Consider the following 11,797-nt stretch of genomic DNA (forward strand, 5'->3'; position numbering starts at 1 on the left):
TTAATAGAAAAATTACTATACAAGTCACTGTGCACTCTTTGATTTAACGAGAAATGTCTTGAAAAATCAGTTATTACTATTCATCGAAAGTGACCGTGGCCTATTATTTCAACCTTTCGTATAATAGGTCAAGATCGCTTTCGATGAATAGTAATAGATGATATTTCAAAAAATTTCTCGTAAAATCAAAGAGTGCACAGTGACTTACATAGTAACTTTCCTATTAAAATATTTGAATGTATAGTAACTTCTCTATTAAAACATTTGAATGCATAGTAAAATCTCTTTAAATAACATTTATAATGGATATAAAAATATATATATTTTTTATAATTTTTGTAGCTGTGGTAAGGATTTTGGATAAACTCTAATAAAAATAACCCAACACCAAGTGGAAGTATCAAAATTGTCAAAAATCAATAGCAACAAACTGATTTTATCAAAACGTGAATAGTCAAATTTACTATTTAAGCACAGTAACTTCCACAATATTCAAACATGCACGGTAACTTGCACAGCAAAAATATATGTTGCAATTGATATCTATTTTCATGTTTTGTGTCAATTGATTATAAAATATGTATATTAAAATATCACAATTTATCAAATAATATTTTAAATATCATCAAAATTAAATCACATGATTAACCATGCTCACTATGAGATAGAAAGTGTGCTTGGGATGACTTATGACAAAATGCACCAGTGGTGGCTTGGGTAGTGCACTAAGGGATGACTTAGGTGGTTCACATGATATATTACTATACTCACCGTCATGATATAAGTGTAATATTTCCCTCAAACCTAAATAGATTTAAAGATAGAAAGTTATTTGAAATTGAAACATAAGGGAAGATAAAGTAAAATAAAAAAGGAGAGATGTTCTTAAAAAAAAATTGATATATATATACATATTGTAGAAAAGATTTTATTTTTTTATAAGAGTGGCTGAAGATTGAGACAATTCATTTGATTAAAGTATAGAAAAAACAAATTAATTAGTCAATTAGGTTTTTTTTTTTTTTTTGGGTTGATGAAAAACAAAAATTTTAAATAAGTAATGAAAAATTAAAACAAGTTGTCCAAAAATTTGGGAAAAAGATGAGAGTAAAATAAAAATGTCTAGATGGAGAAGTGGACTGGAAAAAGAAAAAAAAGGACAAAACAAGAAAAGACAAAAACAAAAAATTTCGACTCACAACATGGGGAACAAGCCCATGGGGGAGAGAAGAAGGGAAAATATAATAAATAAAAGTAAGATAATGTTAAGAATGTTAATTTTTTTATTAAATAAATAATTAAACGTCTTACAAAAAAATATAAATAATTTAATTATTTATTTAATAAAAAATTTAACACTTATAACATTTTCAATAAAAATAATGAAAAGTGGGAAAAGTGGATTCCTGCCTATGGTTTGTGGTTTGAAGTTTGTATTTATCAGAAAGAGAAGCAAAGTTATAAGAGAAGAAGCGGTAAGACCCACAAGAGAGAGGGTCGGAACCGACCAGCGTAATGGCTGGGGAAGAAGGGTATGTGGCCAGCGAGAAGGCAGCGGAGAAGAACCAGAACTGCGGCGTGATGGCCGGAGTGGCCGAGTAAAGCATCGGTGGAGAAGAAGCAGGCGAAAAAGGAGCCTTAGGCCGGAAAGAAGCCGGCACTTTAAGGCAGGGGAAAAGCCTACTGAGAAAGGTTGGATGGTCATGGTTGGAGAGTGAGTGCTCCTCACCAAAGATACAGAGGGTCGAACGGAGTCACCGGGCGACAGTGCCGACAAGGAGATGGTCTGGCGAAGTCGTCGGAGTTGGAAGACGTAGCGGAGTGAAGGCGATGATGCCAACGAAGGGATGAAGAAGGCCTTGCCGCTAAGGTGTCGGAAAAGATGGTGAGCCACAGGTATGTGTAGAATACTTAAACCTTATAGTTTTAATGCTATGTTAGATATATATATAGAGGAAGAAGAAAAGAGAGAAGATTGTATTAATGACTAAATTATTTGATTACATTAACACAATTATATATATTCACATTACAGGATAAAGACAAAAGAGGCTAAGAAGATAAAAGTGAAGATATGTGAGTGGGAGGAGGCTCAAGATAGCTGTCGGTGGCTGGGTGATTATTCAGTACTTTCGGAGTATGGACACATGGTGCTCTATAAGGTTTTGATTGGTGGAGAGATACAAGGACCCACGATTTATGTTGAAAATAAGGAGACAATATGTGACTAACTAATTGGTGATTGGTTTGGAGTATGGACACGTGATGCTCCGAGAGTATTGAATAATTTCCTGTCGGTGGCTTGTCTGGTAGCTTGACTTGTACATTTTCAGTTCACACTATAGATCTGCTAATGAGGACAATGACAAACGTTAGAGAGGAACCATGTGAAAATGGATAAATAGGTGACCAATCAGTCATCTTAATACCAAATGGGTGAAATGTACAATTACTGTGTGAAATAACAATAACAATATCAATGTTCATTAGATTTGGAATGATAACATTCAATGTTCGTCGAATAAAATTTTGATGCGAAAAATTAAAATCTTACTAGAAGGTTGACGGTCCAATTATCTCTACTTATCGGTGAGTCTTTGTCACCCTTATAAAGTCTTAAAAAAAATAAAATAAAATAAAAATTCATCTTGGTTTGGATTTCATAATTTATTTTTTAGAAAATTAATTTATTTTTTATTTTTCATATTTTTTATTTTCATTAAATTTTTTTAAGGTGAATTACAAAAAAAAAAAACTCTCAAGATTTCATGTATTTTTCAATTTAAACTCCAAGATTTTAATTGTAACAATTAAAATCCTGATGTTATTTCTGTGTTACAATTTAGCCCTTTCATCCATCTCCGTCTCATTCAGCTAATAGAATTTAAGTAAAATTTTCAAATTCAAACCCACATATTCAAGCGTTTCTATCTCCCTCGTCGTAATTCCGTTTCGTTTCATTTTTGCGTCGTTGGATTCACCACATAGCCTAGATTTTATTTCACCTCTCATACGCCTTGTTCCACCTCTCTCTCTCTCTCTCTCTCTCTCTCTCTCTCTTGAATTTGAAAAAAAAAAGAGAAAAAAAAATCTTATTTTTGACCAATTTTCGAAGTTTTGACAACACACAAAACACAGTAGAACAAGGTGTATGAGGGGTGAAATGAAAATTAAGCCATGAGATTAATCTAATGACACAAAAATAAGGCGAAACGGAGTTACGACGATGGAGATATAAGATTTTGAACATATAGATTTGAATCTAAGAGAGAGAGAGATCTTATTTTTGACCAACTTTCGGAGCTTTGACGGCACACAAAAAGAGATGAAACAAGACGTATGAGAGTGGAATGAAAACTAGGCTATGAGATAAATCTAACGACATGAAAATGAGATGAAACAAAGTTATGACGAGGAAGATACAAAGATTTGCACATATAGATTTGATTTTGAAAAAAAAAAAAAAAAGAATTTTTTTTTATTTTTGGCCAACTTTCGAAACTTTGACGTCACGCAAAAAGAGGTGGAACAAGGCATATGAGGGATGGAATGAAAACAAAGCCATGAAGTGAATCCAATGACACAAAAATGAGGTGAAACGAAGTTACAACAAGGGAGATATAAGGTGTTGAACATGTGGATTTGAATTTAAAGAAGAAAAAAAAGAGAAATCTTTTTTTGGCCAACTTTTGGAGCTCCAAAGGCACACAAAAAGAGGTGGAATAAGGCGCATGGAGATTGGAATGAAAATTAAGCCATAAGGTGAACTCAACAACATGAAAATGAAGTGAAATGGAGTTACGACGAGAGAAATATAAAAGTTTGAATGTGTAGGTTTGAATTTGAAGAAGAAAAAAAGAGGAAAAAAATCTTTTTTTTTTGGTCAACTTAAGGAGCTCCAACAATATGTAAAAAGAGGTGAAATAAGACGTGTGAGGAGTGAAATGAAAATTAGGCCATGAGGTGAATCGAACGATGAGAAAATAAGGTGAAATGAAGATACAACGAAGGAGATATAAGGGTTTAAACATATGGGTTTAAATTTGAAAATTTTACCCAGATTTTCGTTAGCTAAATGAGACAGAGATGGACAGAAGTTGTGACACGGAAACAATATCAGGGCTTTAATTGTTACAATTGAAATCTTGAGATTTAAATTAAGAAATACACGAAACCCTAAGATTGTGTTTGGAACGTTTTTCCAAAAGTTAATTCTACCTCTTTATTTGAGTTTCATGTTTGTTTACGATTTTCTAAAATTAATTTCACATTCAATTTTGAAAACTCTGTCTTAGACGGGAAAATTTGGGCTAACCGGTCGTCCCACCGGACGTCCCACAGATCGTCCGGCCGGTTAATCGGAACAGTAATTTTTTTTTTTTGCAATTGACACATTAATTTTTATATATTCGAAAAAAAAAATTTGAATTTTTTATAAGCTTTAATAGAATTTTGAATTGTATATTTGGTTATAAGTTGTAAGTTTTTATATCAAATATCATATGTCACATCAAAAATTTCACACTCAATTCAAAACTCTTTTCAAAACTCTTTCACCAAATAAATTTTCTACACTCAAATCATAATTAAAAAGATCTACCAAACGCAATTTAAGATTTTTTTTATAATTTGCCCATTTTCTTATTATTTTAAGTAATTTTTTTTTAAAATTTTTAGATGCATTGGCATAAGTATACTTAAAAAAAATAATATTTATAAAAAAAAAATTTAAATTCACAAAATACCAAAAATATAAAAAGATAGGAAAATTCAATACATTTTTCATATTTTTGTATATTTATTAATTTTTTAAAATATTTTTTTTACAAATATTTTACTTTTTAGATCCATCTAAATAACATACATCTAAAAAAATAAAAAAATTATTTAAAATTTTAAAAATATCCACTAAAAATAAAAAAATAAGAAAAATAAAAAATTTAATTTCTAAAAAATTAAAATCAAATACAGTGATCTTCTATCAATTCACGCACCCAAAAAAAAAAACTAGCAAAAAGCCATCAGATTCTTGTAATAAGGATTTACTAGTAGCATGACAATTGAATTTGGAACATTACAAAAGGAGATATTGTTGAGAGAACTTTGATTTTAATGTTATTTTCCCCAAATTTATTTTTAGTTGTCTAAACTTCTCAAATACATACTTTCCACACCAAAAAAAAAGAAAAAAAAACAATAAACAAAAACAAAAAGTTTCCATACTTTCTACCATCACAATCAAATTCTTTATTCTCTCTGCTTACTTATTTGCTTTGGAATACACGGATCCCCAGCTTCAATCTCAGAGTCACCAAGATATATTACTTTGTAACATTCTACACTCAAAATTGCATTTTTGGATCTTTAAAACACAATTGCTACACCTGCTTACTATCTAAAATTACAACCGACGTTACAACAATTTGTATGTTTTTTTGTATGTTTTCACTGAATCTGCATTCGATGTTCTCAGAGATCAACATTCATGGTGTACACATCAAAGCTCTGGAGACTTTTAACCCACTCACCTTGCACACAAAACCTTTCCCCATCTTATGGTCTACAACATGCTCATTTTAACCTAGAAACTCCAAGATCAATCCTCAAGTAGAGATTGGAGTGGTTGCACAGGCTACTTTTTTCACCTTCTGTAATGACAAAAACAACGAACAAAAAAATTGGTGATGTACAACAATTTGTCAGTAAATAAACATATAAGAATCAGATTCGGCTTACATTGGAGATATCGATCCACGAATCAAGGGTCTTGAGAGCTTTGCCAGATAGCAGTGCTTTGCGAGCCAGAGCTACTCCTTCGGCTAGAGTGTTAACACGTCCACTGACCAAGAGGGCTGCGCCAGCATTTAGCATCTGATTGATTGTTTTGGTCAGAAGTAAATCACTGATAACTGAAAAACTATTCTTTAACATGTTTGAGTTTGTTCAGCTCCATCAATCAGATCTAAGAAGCACAAATTACTTGAATTTAATGTTTAATCAAGAACTAAGAAAGGATAAACATTTCTAAGAAGGTGGCGTGTCACACATGCCCAAACGTGCCAAAATTTCTAGACCTTGACACGCTTCGGAGACTTGGGAAGCATGTCTCCATCATATTGATGCATGTGAAACACATCACAAATTTGAACAAAATAACTTCTGATTTAATGATAGAAAAAAAGCAAAGCTTTAGACCTATTAATCCATCATCCTTTAAACTTTAGAAATGCATGTTATGTTGTGTATTTTTATTATTTTTTAATGAAGTATTCAATCATATTATACATTTTTCATGTATGTTCTACATTTTTTGAAAATTTTCATGTTGACATGTCTTTGCGACCATGCCAGTGCTTCTTAGATCAAGAATAAAAGATTAACTTCTTTAGAAAACAAAATGTTCATCCTCAGATTCTTTTTTTTGTTAACCGGGAGCCATATACTAGGCAAGGTCCTTTGGGCCCACCCCAGGAGCCATAAATCCGAGGATCAAACAACACCCTCTAATCAGATGATCCAGGCAAATGGCAGGGGCCGACAAGAGTCGAACCTAAGTTGGGCATGTGGGGAGCATACCCACTGACCAACTAAGCTACCCCTCAGGGGTTCATCCTCAGAATCTTCAGGGTACACTGCAAATACCATAGTGTCAAAGCCGGCTCCATTTGGCAGAGTTTTCAAAACTAGTTTTCTAATTTTTTTAGTTTGACAAAAATAAACACCAAAAAAGATATATTTCTAAAAATAATTTTCTGACCTTAAGAAAAGAAAATCATATGACAATAATGAGTATTTTTTCAAAAAAAATTTCATCAAACTAGTTTTTGAAATTTTTTCAAAAAATCGATTCTGAAAACTCAACCAAATCCCTAAGAATACAAGGCACAAATCCATTCTCTCCAATGAAGTCAATAAAACACAGCAAAAATAGTGCCAAGCATTGAAATGGCAAAAATTTCACAAAGATTGCCATGAGCTCATTCAAAAAGCTGCATAAAGCAGAAATAACTGATTCACTTCCATTGTTATATGTACATAGCCCCTCAACGAATTTCAGATCTTAGCTGAAACTAAATTAGAAATGAAAATAGTGACAGAGCCAGAGAAGAAACTTACCAATGCATCAGCGATGGAGCCTTCTTCTCCTGATAGTACGCGCTTTAGTACATCTGCATTATACTGTGGATCTCCACCCCGCAAGCTATCCACCCCACAGCGAGGGATTCCAAAATCCACTATCCAATAACGATTTTGTTCTATCAGAATACAGGACTGTGAAATACAAGTTTAAAAAATTTATAGCAATAATTATTTAGGACATAAGTATTTCAAGTGACGGGTCATTGTTGAGGCTTCGTTGTTGCACCATACGATTCAATTACTTGCAGGCATTTGCTATTGAAGTTTATATAACCAATTGTCCAAAATATTAATTAATGAATTGATTTCAGGGCAGAATTGAGATACTTACAGGGATCAAATGAAAACTTCTCAATCTTATCGAAGGTAACATCAAGGACTAATCCAGGCCCTGTCCACAGCAGTATATTTAATTTATGCTCAAGTAAGATAAACAAACTTTAAGTTTGTATAGTTTGGGAAGGGGTTCTAATTGATCAAAAAGAAGAATCTACTTCATTATTATTAAACCTATTACACTAAAATTAAGAGAGCTTACCAAGAGGACTCATTTCATCCAGACCTTCAGAGTGAACCACCAATGCCCTTTTCATGCCAAATCGTTGAAGTGCTTTCGCCATTTTATAGACCTGCCAAAGGAACAGAAAAGAATACCCCTTTTAGGACATATAGATGGGCCACTCTAAAAATCACCTTCAACTAGTTACAGAAATGCATAGCTAGCATTCACTGCAATATACGTCCTCTTCTGTGGTTCTACATAGGAATGAATCAGAAAACACAAGGAGAGGGACAATCAGAGCATCTTGATCTTGTAGATAAGAAGTCTCCTGTTCTACAATCACCCTAAAAGGGAGGGGGTTCTTCAGATCATAAGTGAAGGCATTGATCTTCAATTATTGATTGCATATACAAGTTGCTACAAAGTTTTAAATTTGTGGACATGACATTGACTAGTAAATCCAGCAGATCAATGGCCACTTAGATGCAGAAAAAAAGAAAAGAAGAGATTATTCTTCTCTGCGATACTGTTAAAGGTCATGTGAGATATGCAATGAATGAAATATTGTATTGCTAAGAAAATCACCAGTCATTAGTATCTCAGCTTTTACAAGTTCCTTAATTTTTGAAAGTTGGAAGGCCAAATATACACAATCAGCCAGAAAACCCATGGAGTGTTAAGAACAAGAAGCAATTAGAGGAATCAACAGTGGAATTACATACCAATTCTTCCTTGTATACACCAACAACAGCATAAGGTACCCGTGCTGGATTCAACATAGGACCCAAGATATTGAATACAGTTTTCACTTTTAGCTTTTTCCTCACAGGACTGACAATTTTCATTGCTGGATGGTAAATAGGAGCCATCATAAAACCAATTCCTGCTTCTTTTACACACCTTGTTACCCCCTGATACCATTAAAAATAAGAATTTCACTACAGGCAGATAAAATAGTTTACGCAACTTATTTTTATTTTTACAGTTGTAACCCTACGTTCAACAAAAGTAATGTGAAGCTATGTTGTTAATCCAATTCTCAAATGAAAATAAAGCGCAATAATGTGGGTCCTAGGCAACCTCTGTTTCTATGGAAATTCTAACAAGTAACATAATTTAACTCATTGTTAATTAAGGACATACCCTGAATTTAGAAAGGATAAACCCTGCTAACAATTTCGCATGGAATCCCAAGAAAAATGAAGCAACCAATATGATGAATTAAAATAAAAAAAACTAAGCATCACAACTGCAAAAGAGAAAATATCTATTACATGCCTTACCTAACCTCATGAAAAACAAACAACTTTTATGTTAAAAAAGGAGGCTGATTTAAGACAAAGAAGATCAGTTCCAATACAATTAGTATTGGGATAATGGTTATCACTTGTGATTGTTATTAAATAAGGATAGCAGTAGTTCTTTATTTCATTTAGTGGTTGTAATCGTTCTTTGATAAGAAAAGAAACAAAATTCTTCTTATGGATGAATAAACCTGTTGAAGCATCTGTATACTGCAATGCAGCACCATGAAATATACAGCAGGGGACCCCCAAAAATGGGTGGGGGAAGAAAAGAAAAGAGAAGGGAAGAAAAAGAAAGCACTTTCCCATCAATGTTGAAGGGTTAGATTGGTTTATTTGAGCCATTTTATTTTGGAAAGCAACACTTGTCTCCACTTTTGATATCTCACTTTCCCATCAATTGGGGGGGGGGGGGGGGGGGGGGGAAAGAGAAGGGAAGAAAAAGAAAGCACTTTCCCATCAATGTTGAAGGGTTAGATTGGTTTATTCGAGCCATTCTATTTTGGAAAGCAACGCTTGTCTCCACTTTTGATATCTCACATTTGATGATTTGTTTTTTTTTTTTTTAATTTTAAATTTCAATACCTAGTGCCACTTCCACCCAATAGAACTGTCTTAAGCAACAAAAAACTGAAATGATAAGGGGCAACCTCTAATGTGGTAGCCCAACATACCACAGGTATAGAATTAACAGCAGAAACATAATCCACCAAAAAAAAAGAAAAAGAAAAAAGGCTAGATTGAAATCATATGTTTGCCTAATTGCAGTCAGTTCTTATGAATTTAGTATTGCTTTCATAATTCAGGATGCCAGAGAATGCTACAATGGAACCCACATTCCGCAATTAATGACTTAATTTCATGAATAACACAAGGAAAATGCTATGCAAACTAACAAAATTTACAAACTTTTCTTAATCACAAATGTGGCATGCAGTAATACAACTTTCAAATCTGAAATAGGACAATCAATGAGTAAATTTTTTTTTTTTTAATTTTTTTTGTAAAAGATGTTAATTTGTAACAAAAGTTACAAACTTTTCTTAATCACAAATGTGGCATGCAGTAATACAACTTTCAAATATGAAATAGGACAATCAATGAGGGGGAAAAAAAAAGTTTGTAAAAGATGTCAATTTGTATAGCATTACTCATAACACAAACCTCTGGGTCCAGGTCAATTACGACCCCCAAGGCTTCTAACACATCGGCACTTCCACAAGCGGAAGAACTTGATCGATTACCTTGCTGCAATGCAAACCCCAATGAGCTTTTATATTTCCAAACAATTACAAGTATTGAAAATTCACACAACAAAGCAATTCAAAAACAATCGTACCTTTGCAATTTTTGCACCACAAGCAGCCGCAAGAATTGAAGCACCAGTCGAAATGTTCACAGTGTTTGCACCGTCACCTCCCGTCCCAACAATGTCAACCCCATCTTCATCCAATCCTTCCACCCTTTTACAATGCTTGATCATTGCCCTTGCCAATCCCACTATCTACACAATACCCAATTGAAGTCGACGCATACAAACACAATGTGAGACTAATTATACATGTATATGCAGAAAAAAATTGAAAATATTGAAATTTAAATAAGAAACTTGAACAGTTACATACAAGCAATTTGGGTATATCAGAAAATGAGTGACACTAGCTGAGTTGTGTGCTTCATAGTAGTATAGATAGTGTGTGTGTATATATATATAGAGAGAGAGAGAGAGCATACTTCTTCATAAGTTTCTCCTTTTGCTCTCAACAGAACAAGAAAGGCACTGATCAACGCCTCATTAGCTTCATGCAAAAGAAAATCCAGAGACGCCTCGGCCTCTGATTCCGACAAGTCAACTCGATTAATCAAAGACTCAATCAACTACAGAGAAAACCCACATAGATAGAAATCAGAATCGCACAAAAAAACAAAAACCCAAAATTCAAAACCATTTTTTAACAAAGAAAAACAGAGATTGAGTTGATTGGAACCTCGTTGAACGATGAAATCGTTGGTGAAGAAACAGAGGACAACCCAGACACCAACGCTGCACATTTTCTGGTCCCAGCAATTGGTGAAGAAGCTTTGAAGAAGCAGCTTCGGAGCTCATAACTCGAAAAGGGTCGGCAAATTAATGCAGAGGAAGAGAAAATTAATGGGGTGTTGCAATGAATCACCGCCATTACTGATTTGACCCACCAAACAACCCCCAAAAATTAACTGCTTTGGATCAGAATCAAATATGTACGCCTATACACAGAAAAAGTAAGGTTGTAATTAATGTGGATCAGAATCAGAAATGAGGAGAAGAATTAAATGGGAGAGATTTGGGGAGATAGGAAATGTAATCTGAGTTGATGATTTGAACTATATATAAACTAGGGTTCTTGATACGAAATTATTATTATTAATTGTCAATTATTATTATTATTATTTATTTTTTAAAGTAGGATCCACAAAAATAAATTTTGCATTTAGGGATTGTTTGGGATGACCCAAATAAGTGTACTTTTTATCTTTTTATGAAAAAATGTGCAGAAAAGTAGAGAGGTGATGTGATGAAAAAAAGATAAAAAGATAAATTATTTGAGGTATGCCAAACTTGGCCTTAATGAATGGTTGAGAAGTTAATTTTGATAATCTAGAGTTCTTGATATGAAATTATTATCATTAATTGTAATTAGCTATTATTATTTATTTTTGAAGGTAGGATCCACAAAAATTAATTTTGCATTTAATGAATGGTGGAGAAGTTTTGATAAACTAGGGTTCTTGATATCAAATTATTATTATTAATTGTTAATTATTATTATTGTACGAGTACGAAATAATCTTCTCGTATTATCCTGTTGAT

The 11,797-nt window shown here is 33.1% G+C and overlaps 1 protein-coding gene across 1 annotated transcript; it reads right to left on the bottom strand.

Annotated features, from left to right (window-relative positions):
- Positions 1 to 5,223: 5,223 nt before the first annotated feature.
- Positions 5,224 to 11,435, bottom strand: LOC114263416 (anthranilate phosphoribosyltransferase, chloroplastic). Its single transcript, XM_028203953.2, has 10 exons — positions 10,935 to 11,435; positions 10,681 to 10,824; positions 10,286 to 10,450; positions 10,111 to 10,194; positions 8,365 to 8,553; positions 7,679 to 7,769; positions 7,472 to 7,531; positions 7,117 to 7,235; positions 5,737 to 5,871; positions 5,224 to 5,648 (listed from the first exon to the last, which is right to left on the bottom strand). Exons 1-10 carry the CDS (start codon positions 11,124 to 11,126, stop codon positions 5,604 to 5,606), a joined length of 1,224 nt encoding a protein of 407 aa, XP_028059754.1. The 5' UTR covers positions 11,127 to 11,435; the 3' UTR covers positions 5,224 to 5,603.
- Positions 11,436 to 11,797: the final 362 nt, after the last annotated feature.

The sequence above is a fragment of the Camellia sinensis genome, chromosome 4, assembly GCF_055761805.1.
Source record: "Camellia sinensis isolate YWXY chromosome 4, ASM5576180v1, whole genome shotgun sequence".
NCBI lineage: Eukaryota > Viridiplantae > Streptophyta > Magnoliopsida > Ericales > Theaceae > Camellia > Camellia sinensis.